The sequence below is a fragment of the Limanda limanda genome, chromosome 2 (assembly GCF_963576545.1).
Source record: "Limanda limanda chromosome 2, fLimLim1.1, whole genome shotgun sequence".
Lineage (NCBI taxonomy): Eukaryota > Metazoa > Chordata > Actinopteri > Pleuronectiformes > Pleuronectidae > Limanda > Limanda limanda.
The window spans coordinates 31,330,376-31,342,860 of record NC_083637.1 but is presented as its reverse complement, the minus strand read 5'-3'; the positions used below and the strand labels follow the sequence as shown (position 1 = coordinate 31,342,860).

At 39.7% G+C, this 12,485-nt stretch overlaps 1 protein-coding gene across 1 annotated transcript in view; it reads right to left on the bottom strand.

Annotated features, from left to right (window-relative positions):
• LOC133023259 (glutamate receptor 2-like) overlaps window positions 1-11,787 on the bottom strand; it is a 49,255-nt gene extending 37,468 nt beyond the window's left edge. Inside the window, exon 1 of the mRNA XM_061090247.1 lies at window positions 11,718-11,787. Coding sequence (XP_060946230.1) covers window positions 11,718-11,787 — 70 coding nt within the window. The remainder of the gene's footprint in view (window positions 1-11,717) is intronic.
• Between the last annotated feature and the right edge of the window lie 698 nt (window positions 11,788-12,485).

Genomic DNA, 12,485 nt, shown 5'->3' with positions numbered 1-12,485 from the left:
CCCAAGAGCTAGCCTTCTAGCTAGCTAACTTCTTCCAACTGCAGCTAGCCCTTTTCTCCTTAACACCTACCTTTACATCTTCAATCATCCCCCGTGTTGCAACAAATAAAACACCAGCATTTGAATACTATTCTGTGATGTCCCTGTCTACATTGTGTACTGTTCGTTTTGTTAGGAACCATTGCCTAGCACAGCCTTAGTTCTTATTCTTGTGCAAGTTGCTCACAGCCACACATACAAACACACTCACAAGACCAGTGTTGCAACTAGAACTTTATTAACTTCACGCACACTGTATCAGCAAACAAACACAACTATGGACAAGTTTCTGATTTGAGGATGACCTGAGGATATGTTTGTCAAACATAGCCCCAAGATTTGAGGGCCTTTGCAAGGCAAAGCAGGCTCATGTCTCACATTGACAGACCTGCAAGATTTTTTTAAAGATCACAAGAGGCCCATAATAATAACAGTATCCTAATGATAGCAATAATAACACTTATTATTATGATAATAATAATAATTATTATTGGTCGATTATCATTAATTATAATAATAATATAATGATGGTGATAATAATGATGATTATTATAATAAGAAAGCATGCACTCACATAGCTGCTAATATTAATAGCCTACTTATAGGCCTACTACTACTGATCATAATCATAATAATAATAATAATAATAATAAATAGTAAAATAGTAAAAATAATGGTCTGTATGTACCTAACAATAGCCTAACCTTGACATGTCAGGCCTATCAATAACAATATGCTTTCTATCTATCTATATATGGTGGTGTAGTTGAGGGCGGCGGGGGGGCCCAAACTACCCCTAACCAGCTTTGGGGGGGCCCAGCTTGCAAAAAGTTTGAGAACCCCTGCTCTAATGTATTGAGTGAGGGATTAGACATGTCACCTATTCCAGCCATCTGTCCGTACCTGGGCCATGTGGCGACAGAGAAAGTTGTCACCCCCATGGAAGAGAAGGTGAAAGCTGGCGTGGCCCCAACCGTGAACTATGACTTAGCTCAGGGCTTTTCTGGGATTGGTAGGTTACTACCACCACTTCATTGAAAGTTTTGCTGGACTAGCTGGCTTGTCTGCTTGTTTGACGCCCTCAAAAACAAACTTGCAGCGCCAGCCCTCCATTGACAAAATGGACCTCTGAATTTTAAGCAGCATTTGAAGGTTTGAAGGAAGCCTTGAAAGAAGCTCCTGTTCTTTCCTTTGCCAACTTTTTACTACCCTTCATTCTTTACAGATGCCAGCAAGTGTTGGTTGGGGGCAGTACTAAGCCAGATTCCAGATGGAGTGGAAAGGGTGATTGCTTTTGCCAGTGGGAGCTTGCACCCACCTGGGCATTATAATGGGGCAGTAACAGAACAATTTCACAAGTATCTTTTGGGTTCTCGCTTCACTGTATTTACCGAAAACAATTCCCTTTCTCATCTGCAGACAGCCAATCTTGGAAGCATGTAGCAGAGATTGGCAGCCAGGCTGGCAAGTTAAAACTTTGACCTAAAGTTCCTTGCCGGAAGGCCTATGCCAAAGCAGATGCCCTGTCACAAAAGCCCTTGGAAACAAGTCAATCAGTAAATACAGATGAAGAGCCGTGCCATTCAATTAGCCCAAGGAGGTTTCATCCTGATCAAGGGGCTAACTTTGAATCTTCTGCCCTGCAAGAGTTGTGTAGTTTCTATGGGAAAACAAAAAGCATTACCAACCCCTATCGGGGTCTGTGAAAGTTCTTAAGCACACTCTGCCTTCTCTCCTTGGTACTCCAGAGGAGAATCAAAAACTGTGGTGGCCTGAATACATACAAGACCTGTCGTTTATGTATTAAAACATTGTTCACTGCTCTACTGGACAAACCCCTTCTTACCTCCAAAAGCCATGTCAGAGGGAGAACAACACCATAAATTACACAAATTATGACTCAGTCATAACACAGACCGGACATCCTATTCAAGTGACTCGAATCGATCCAGATTCATGGTCCCAATCCCATTGCTTCATCACTAAATAAATGTGATCCTCAGTACACACACAAAAACACACAACCCTAGTGAACACTGACAGACTAACGTAATACAATACAAGCCTAAAAGCTCATCTTAATCGTTACCATCCTGTTAATTAAGCTGGTAACATGCATTGTGGGCCAAATGTTTAATATTTATTCAAGATAATTTTTTGTACACAGGGCCAGAGTCCATTTTATTTATCGTTTTAATTGTGTATGGTTTATTTTGTATGTTTTTTTTTTATTTGGTATATTTTAATAACTTTAATTCTAATTCAAATGTCAGACTGAATATTCTAAAGAATTAAGTCCATTGCTCTGTTGTCTACTTCTGTGATTATGCTATAACATTATCATATTAGTGCTATAATGTTTAAAAATAATATCATTTGTCACAATACTTTCCGGTACAATATACAGAGGGCCGAAAATGCAAAAATGCCGGACATTCTGATTATTATTTCTTATTTTCAATGCTTAATATAGGTGTATTTTACCATTAATTAATACCTGTTTAAAGTAATAGTTGGATCATTGTAAATGGTACAATTTAAGGTTCACAAACCAAATGTCCTCTTTGAAAGTTATATATTCTTACTGTATATGTGCCTTATAAATGGTAAATGGTCTGTATCTATATAGCGCTTTTCTAGTCTGGATAACCCTTAAGGCACTGTACTGTGAGAACGGCACAGCTGTCAGGGGGGATTTGTATCTGGCCCACAGTTCATTTCAGTATCCTGCCCATGGACACTTCAGAACAAGATACGGGAAAGACTGGGATCGAACCACTGAGCTTCTGCTTAGATGATGACCCACTCTATTAAAGAAGAGGACATACACAGACTTGACAGAAGTCAATTTCTAGTAATAAAAATGCTTTTACTAAACAGTTTTAGCTGGTGCTGTGAGTTAAAAGAACAAACATGCTGATGGATCATTAGATCAAAGGTTACAAATTGGCTGTTGTCAGTTTGTGTGGTCTTTGCAGAGAAATATACCTGTCTAACTATCCAGAACCTCCTCTTTGGTAGCTCACTCCCACGACAAATGTTTCCATAATGACACACACACACACACAGCTCCAGAGGACTGCTGACAATAGCAAAAAGTCAATACATGTGATAAGGAAATAAGTAAAGAAATCAAATACAATCAGCACAGTATCATGAAAGAAAGAACATAGGGATGACAATGGAATAAAATACATACGAGCACGTACTTTTGGGGTTATTTGAAGCTTTATATTGAAGTCTATTTTTCATACCATATGTTCACTGAGTTACTGGCTTCTGAAGTCAATCCTCCTGTACATTGTGGCCATGAAGAGATCCCCTTATGCCAGTTATAAAAGCTGAAAGGCCATAGTCAGTCCTTGTTCTGTGTATAAAAAACATTCTGAAGCAAAGCTTCAGCTGTGTGAGTGACTAAAATTCAGCGGGTAACCTTCCTTTTTCTGTCTGTAACCCGTGCAATGTTTCTTTGTTGACACAAAGTCAGTGGAGTAATTCAACAGCAGCTAACCTGCAGTCACCAGGATGAACATGCCATGTTGATTTGTTTAACTGTGACTTCTCAAGGCTCATTTTCTCTTCAGCTACACATAAGATTGCAATTTTATAGAAAACAAATTTTCCATTTTTGTCACACAAAAGGATCACATCCCAGCTGTTTTTAAACAAGAGGAAAAGTCGTAGCAACACATTATTCTCTCAAAGTACATGGGCATGAGAATTCAAAATGCATTCATATGTATTATTACTAGGGCTCGGCAACGATTAAAAGTTTTAATCGCGATTAATCGCATGATTTCCCTTATTAATCACGATTAATCGCATTTGTATACGTAAAATCCAATAATGAATTAAAAAGTAGTGTATAGCGCAATTTTATTTTCAATGTTCTGCCATATGAACGAAAGTGCCATAACATTTGTTGTGCAAACACTTTTAACATCAGCATTTAGCAGTTAAATAAAATATTCAGTGTAAATCTCAACTTAACAATGTTATCAAAGCAAATACAAAATTAAAGCTCAATGCCACTGCCAGGGCATTAATGTTATCCTCTTCGTTATGAAAAATGTATACTCCTCCCTGCGTCTAACGTAGTCTGCCGAAGCTCGCTCCGCTCGCTGTTTCGTTGAATGATTTGCTGATATCAACTGTGTGTTTTGCATTTAGGTGATATTTTAGACTGGAAGTGCTCCGGTGATAAGAAAATTCACCTTGGCAGTGGCTACAAATAACTTTGGTTCTGTCGACTCCGCCGTCTGGAAGAACTTTAAAATGAAAATGGCCATGTAAAAGCTCCGTACCCTTATCCATGGTTGTTTATCCGCCAATTATTTTCTTTTTTCCGGTTCCGCAGCAGTCAGCAACAGACATTTACAAAATAAAAGCCTGACTTTCACAATAAAACAATAAATAATCAAACCTGAGTTAATGCGAGATAAAATAATTGTCTGAGTTAAATAAGTGATGAGTTAACTCGAAATTAACTAGTTAACTTGCCCAGCCCTAATTATTACTATTTATTATTATCCACTCCTCAGCCCAGTGTAGCCAATATTCCTTTATTCAGCCCCAAAGCTAAAGCATCACAAAACCTTTATTCCCATCACCCCTCTCTGTTTCCATAACTTAATTTGGTAGTTGAGTAGTTTTAAGAAAAGGCTCTTGACATGTACAGCATGTCATGCACATATACTGTGTTGGTCAAAGTACCAGTTGATAATTAGAATCATTAACATTTATGGCACAGGCTTACACCACATTAAAACTCAGATCAGTATCAGGAGAAAAAAAACACATTTGCCCTTTGATTTTACCAGTGGCGGCTCATAAATAGGGGGCGTTGGGGTGCCGCCCCCTCCAACATGCTGAGAAAAAAAAATGCCTATTTAAACATTTAAAACATAATTTAATTAGATAATAATAGTTTACTCTTACAATGCACTAGCCAAACAAGGGTGAATGAAAGTGAGTTTAGGAAAGTTTTGGCAACCACAGGACATGAGGCTGTTCTTTAATTATTGTTTATCTATAAAACTAGCATTAGTTGATGGATCACGTTTGACAGTCACAACCTTCAAAGGTAAGTGCTTCAGAGCGTGACATGAAAAATCTTCAATAGTAAATCGCTGGAACTGCCCAACCAGCAGTTCACCTTGCAGGATTGAATGTGACTATACCAGCATGGACCCCTTAGGCTGTGTAGGATATTGACGAAATGAAGATAGATGGATGAATGGCTGTGAAGGGCGAGTATGAAGATGGATGAAGAATGTCTTTGTTAGGCTGAACTGGGAGGATGAAGACTCAGAGTGGGGGTTCCCTCTCAGGCACATTTCCGCCCAAGCTGATGTCAGACCACCAGACAGAACCTAGGGAGAGACATGAGAGAAATATGCACCTGATGAGCTGGAAGGGATGTAGGTAAGGATAAGGATGGAGTAGGGAGGGAAATGGATGAGGGGAAGGGAGGGTGCGTCAAGAGATCTGAGACAAACAGAGCAGGATGGATTCACCAGGTATAAAGGCCGATATATGCTTCTCCGTTTTGACTGACACGGACTGACCCGGACAGAGGAACGCCCTCTCCGAGAGCTCTTTGTGTACCTCTGATTTTTCTAAGGGACAGCCCTTGGCTGTAATTGGTCTGCTAACAACATCATTTCCACACAACGTCATTTTCGTAATCTCACATTTCCGGACCTCAAACTTCCTGTTTCATTCCGTAGAATACTGCCCCATTAAAACCCAAACACAACTACGATTCTTATATGGACAACAACATTGAAGTGCGCCTAGTGGAAGAGGTCCGGAGTGTGTGAGGAAAGCCGGGAGGAGGTAAATAAAAAACTTGGACCTCTTCTAGGTACAAATGAGGTAGGCTTCTCTAAGCTTGTCTTCCGTTGCGCCACCTACTGTTCTGGCGGTGAATTGTTTTCAGCACGCACAGCCAAAAGCCAAAATTTAAAAAAGAAATTGTCTGGTTGGATGGGCAAGACATTAAAGGCGTTTTTGATGTCGGCTTTTGACAGCCAAAGCTCTATGGCTGGCCAAGCGGATGAGAGTGATGGCCTGTTTGATTGATGCACATTGCATGGAGAAATCTGAACTGGGAATCAGAGGTGAATGCTTGGAATGTATGAGCCGTGTAGGGAAGACTAGTCTATTATTACCCTCTTTTTAAGGGAGTATTTTGGTGGGCTTATGAACTTTTGTAAAGGAGGACTGTCGAATGGGCCTATCATGATCCCTTTTGACCTCTTTAGCCAATAAGGTGTCAACAGTATGATATTCAGTTGGAGTCTGGTTGACACAGTTTGAATGTAAATGCCGGCGAAGCTGTGGTTTTGGCTGTTGCCTAACTGAGTGATGGCATTTAGGATAATTGGCTTCGAAAACAGGTCATCATACAGGTTGTCTCCGATTCAGGTGTGATGATCTGCATTTTTTTTTTTTTTTTAAGAGCCGATTGTGAAGTTTGGTCTGCCTGTCTTCAAGAGATCTGAGGCAAATGGAGCAGGATTGTTTGACCCGCCAAATGAATCAGAAGAACAACTACCACAGCAGTTAACATAGGCTAACGCCGGGGACAAACCGGAGGCGGATCGGCCACAAAGCGTCAATTCTGGAGCGAGTAGTTGCCTAGCTGCTTACACTAGAAGTGCATTTATCCCGCGATTCTGCTTACTCCGCTGGTTGTTGTATGCTCCCTTCAATGTAGGGGTTCGGGGATAAAAGCCTAGTTATCTGTGTAACTCTAATGAAAAAGATTGTGCCTGAACAGTCACAGTTATTGTCGGGTCACAACAAATAGTCTACTACATAATTCAATCCGTCTCTATGGAGACGATGACGTCGACTAATCGCGGCAGCCCTAGTTTCTACGTTCTTTTTCCCCTGTTAAAAGGTTTGTCTTGGTAGTTTTTCCTTACTCTGGAGATCAGGGTTAAGGGCAGAGGATGTCACACCTTGTTAAGCCCTATGAGACAAAATGTGATTTGTAAATATGGGCTATACACATGAAATGTGATTGATAAATGTTCTCTAGTCAGGTGTGCACACATTTATCTTCAAAGACAGTGCAGCCCTATAAAGTGTTAAATGCAGAAGGTTGTGATGACAGTGAAAGACATTAGGAGTAGAGCTGCAAACTTGTGCTTTTCTTAGCTGCCCTGTGTGTCCAAAGAAACCTCTGTACAGCTTTCAGTAACATAAGGTGCATCAGACTGGCATTTCAAGAACTCTCTTTTCAAATTGAAGGTTAACAACTGTCATTAAAATACAATAATTTACTTAAGGGTACATGCTCAAGAGCTTATGAGGCAAATATTTCAACACATTGAGTTCACTTGCCACACACAATAAGAGACAAGACGTGACAACGATCCGGATTCATGATCTCACACCATCGATTAATACCTAAATAAATGTGACCGTCACTTTGTGTGAGAGCGACATAGAAAGCCGGTCAACACAGATTCAAACACTGAAGCAGATAGAAAAGAGGTTCTTCCCTCAGATTATGATGAAAAGCAGTGTTTTAACTTCATTGTTGCAGAAGAAGCGATGCCTCGTTTATCCATGAAAATGTAAATATGAATTCAGCAAGTTATTATAAAGATCAGTTCTACATGAGTCAGACGCCGGGTAATGAACTTCAATGCAGTGGCGGTGCCAAGCGGGGGCCAGATGGGGCCTCCTGGATGCTAAAATTGCTATAATCAGTTTTTCACCACTGAAGCCTTGGTGCATTGATGTGGAGAGCTTCAAAATAATCTAAATAATTACATCATCGTTAATTTATATATTATTATTATGCTATTTAATCAGTAATATAATTGCAACCAACACCCAAACTATCCATACACACAGCACTGCACACACCACAAAACACACAGCATGCTGTGATCATTAGTTATTTTTGTCTTTCCAACTCCCCCCTCTTTTTACATGTATGTATGTATTTCTATTGATTATTAATGAATTGACTCACTCATTTATTCATTGATTGGTCTTGTTTTCACTGTTTTTGTTCTTGTTGCCCCTAGAAACACACTCCTACCCAATTCCTCCTCCCCTCTCCAAAGAAAAAAAAAAGAAGGAAAAGGGCTTCTCCCCACTGGGCCTGAAGGATGCAAGGTTCTGTGAAGGAGTTCTGGGTTCTAATCTCCATCGGCTAGCTCTCTCCCCAGGGTTTAGGCGCAGCTGACGAGATCAGGCCCCTTTTAATTCCTCATTTTCAAGTGGAGGGGGTGGGGATGCTGTGAAGATGGTGGTATGGGTTTTCCGCCCCCGTGAAGGGCAAGGCAACTTTATTTTTCTCTCTCTCTTCACTTCAGTTTGAGTCATCCGCTCTATTTTTATTTCTAATTCTATCCACTCGCCAACACACTTGCACACACTACTATAAAATCTCTCTATAACAAATAGTGCCAAATCCCAGTTTATGTCCTCCCTCCTCGTGTCAATCCTGAATGTTCATCATGTCTTGTACTTTCCCACTTGTTCTCTTGTTTTGTTTTGTCTAACTTCACAATAAAAAATAAAATAATAATAATCATTCTGAGGGAGTGAAAGCTGTAAACTGTTAAAGAAACCTCTAACTTGGTGCATTATTCAAAATATTGAGGTAGGCCTGACACAATAACAAATTCTGTTGAAGGATCATTTGTCCAAGAACTTATTGCGATAGATGATATTATTATCATCATTATGAAAAGATTTAAGCCCCTGGTACAATGATAATATTACAGCATTATCATGCAAGTACACCTTTACAAAGACAAATTAACTTAATTCTTAAGAATATTCAGTCTGACATTTGAATGGGAATTAAAGATAGTCAAATATCATAAATACATACAAAACAAACCACATACAATCAAAACAATCAATAAAGTGGACTATGTTAACAAAATTTCTCTTAAATGAATATAAACCATTAGGCATAGGATTTATGTTGCCAGCTCAGTGAACAGGATGGTAATGATTTAGATGAGATTTTAACTTTGTATTGTATTAGTTTAGTATTACAGTGCTTCACCTAGGATTCTATGTGTGCGTGTGTGTCTGCGCTTCACATTTTTAATGTGTTTAAATATGTGCTTCATAATCTCTCGGAACAAGCACAAAATAATGTACTGTTCAGGTCCTAATAACTTGTGAATGTTGTTGGCGTTTATAGTTAAAGTGTAAAGTCAGCATGAGTGAGGAGGTAGGACACCCAGAAAAAGAGACAGTACAAACCAACCCCTGCTTCTGCTCTGATCCTAATCGTTTAACAACCTTTGTCCGTAGTAGAAACACTGTTCAGTTTTTGTTTCCACTGTTCGACATACATCGCCTCATACACCTCCTCTTCTCCCTCTTCCCTGCTTCACGTTTGTCAGTCTGTGAGTGACTGGGGGCGAGTTTAAAGTCCGCAGAGGAAATGAGATGAGGAAGCGATACAACTCGATAAAATACAGAGCCACACCAGCTAAATGTTTGCCGCACCGGTGAGACCAAGGAATATTTTTAGTCGCACTTCACAGATTTTTGTACACATGTACAAACGATTCACTATTTATATACACAGGTCCCCAACCCTCCACCCCAATTCAGAGAGTCGTCCCTCTCAATATCATTGCCAACATAAGCCTTGATATTGCCTACATATATTTTAATAGTAATACAATATGCACTGACTAAACACATGATCGCTCATTATAGCTGCAAAATAATGCATTCTTAAGCTTTGACATATTGCATCCCCCCTCTCCATCCCTCACAGTGGTTTGTACATTGCTCACCGCCCCCCCTCAAACACTCACTCACTATCTCTCTCTCTATCTCTCTCAGAGAGATGCGCTCCAGTTTGGACTGACTTCCTGTAAGTCGCAGCTCTGCAACAGTTGTTGTCAGAGGATGTGTAAGACACATTGCCTTAATTCTACTACTCAATAGCAAAAAAAAATATTTTTAACCACACCGCATGTTTTTGTTTATTTTACCTCACAGTTGAATCTTGACCCTACATACCAGCAACTTTTAATGCGCATATAAGGCATGAATTCTCATCCAATTTTCAAGCCGTTTGTTGTGAATGTCCGATGTGTATATATCCTACATAATGCTTAGTTACAATACAAATTAAGATTTTCATACAAAAATATGTGATCTGTTGTAGATGATAAAGTGGTCTCAATTTATAATATTTAAGATGAACTTATCCAAAACTATTTGGTTCTAAGTAGATTGTCTAACTGCATGTCAAATGACTACCATGTTGCAATTTCTGTATTATTTTCTTAATAAATGAAGTCTTAATTCATTGAAACAAGACAAAATTACAACAAACGCTGTTATTTAGGTTCAGTGTATTGTAGGCTTTATAATGATGTGGACTTGTACACATTGACAGCAAAACATTAAAGAAGTGCTTCTTCAGGAAACTAAATCTAATTAGGCATATTATTTGCTTTAGCATGGTAAATGGATGTGCTACTACAAATAAACCTGCAAAGAGGAAGTATCCAATCTTTTTTCACTGCACCAAAATGACAAGTAGGTATAAGGACCCATATATATCAAATGCAAGTTGATATAAGAAAGTAACGAAGTGCTTGTGGAAATTTTTCACAAAAGTGTCATCAGGCAAAGGCAACTCAGAGAGAGGAGCTGGCTGTTGACAGGCAGGGACAGTCAGGCAGAGGGCGTCTCAGGTAAGCTTGTTAGTTTTTGTAAAGTACAAAGTAAAGTGTTAGGTTGTTGTTGTGTTGAACTGTGTAGGAGTATGGAAATCACCTTATTTCATTTGAAAGACATTTGAAGAAATGTTATTGTTTATCAAAGCAATGAGTCTTTGTAAGAGAAATTGTTGATTGTGACAAATCTTTGTAATGATGAGTACATTTTTCAACCACTGCGTAAAGACGATAATCCACAATCCTTAGTAATACATTATACATTATGATCACTTGATTTTATGTTTAACGATAGAAACAACTAACAATAGAAGTGCCATTCATGCAATTTGTGTCTAATATTATGTATAGATTTCAATCAATCAATCAAATTTTATTTGTATAGCCCACATTCACAAATAACAATTCGTCTCATAGGGCTTTAACATTGTGTGACATCCTCTGTCCTTAACCCTCAGCAAGAGTAAGGAAAAACTACTAACAACCCTTTTTACAGGTAAAAATATGTAGAAACCTCAGAGAGCCACATGTGAGGGATCCCCTCACATGTGGCTCCCTTGAATAAGATGGAATGCAGCTGAAAATCCTGTCCTGTAGGGGTCGTCATACATACCTGTGTTTGAAGGTCCAACAATGAAACATGTCTGAAGTGCTGCATTTGAATCATCTAGGATGTACCTGCCTTTAGCTTTGTGCCAGTTAACACCTTGAATACAAACACGCGTATACCGCGCACATAAACCACACACTGTATTGCACGCGCATATAATAACAGCTTACATATATAAGATAAGAATGTTGACAGAATTGGAGCAGTCCGTAGTGAGATGAGGCCTCTCCCCAGTGACAGTGGCACGAAGACGGGAGAGATGAGAGAGGCCCACACTGATGGTTGGGAGACATGGACACGATGAATGAGAAAAGAGGAACAAGCAAGAGGAACAAAAGGTACAGATGACAACGGTGACGCGATGGCACAAATGAGAATCCTACCGATCTGGACGCTCGGAGATCCGCACAACGCCTCGCGCCATAAGAGTGTCACCACAAACAGCAGCTTCATGGTGATGGTATTGCTCCTCGCGCAACGGCACCGCAGCCTGCGGCAGGTTCCTACCAAAGCATCACCGACATCACACGCTTTGCGAGTACATGGCGTGATTCCAGGTTCGCTCTCGAGCTCTGCGGATGCTGTCTTCTCTCTCCGTGGTTATGCGCGCACCACCGCTACTGCTGGACTGGGGCGCGCGCCGAGGGTTGCTAGGAATACCGATGAGGCACGACAGCTGAACGTAAAGCAACGTTTATGAAACCAAGATGATGTCTCAGGAACCTGATAGTTCACTAAATTATAGCTAGAGGAGTTTATATAATGACACCGCACAACAAGCATATGTGAACTGGCTGCCAGCTGGACTCTGAATTAATTAATATTAAGAATAATTTAATATTATGACAAACGTAATAAACAAAAAAGCCTCAAGTTCATTTCTTCAGTGAGAATACCATTCTAGCTTTCAAGTAACATACTATGGCCATCAAAACACACATTTTCATTAAATACAATATAACACTACTTGTGTTTTGACCCTTAGGGCCACTGTGTACTGTGACCTATGTGTGTTTCATCCATTAATATGTCTGCACTGTAACCATACTTGATCAATATAAGAAGAGGTAGGCTACAAAAAATGTTGCAGCTCCAGAGGAATTTGACTAATAAAAACACCTATCACTCTGATTCTTTTTGTCGTGTGTGTT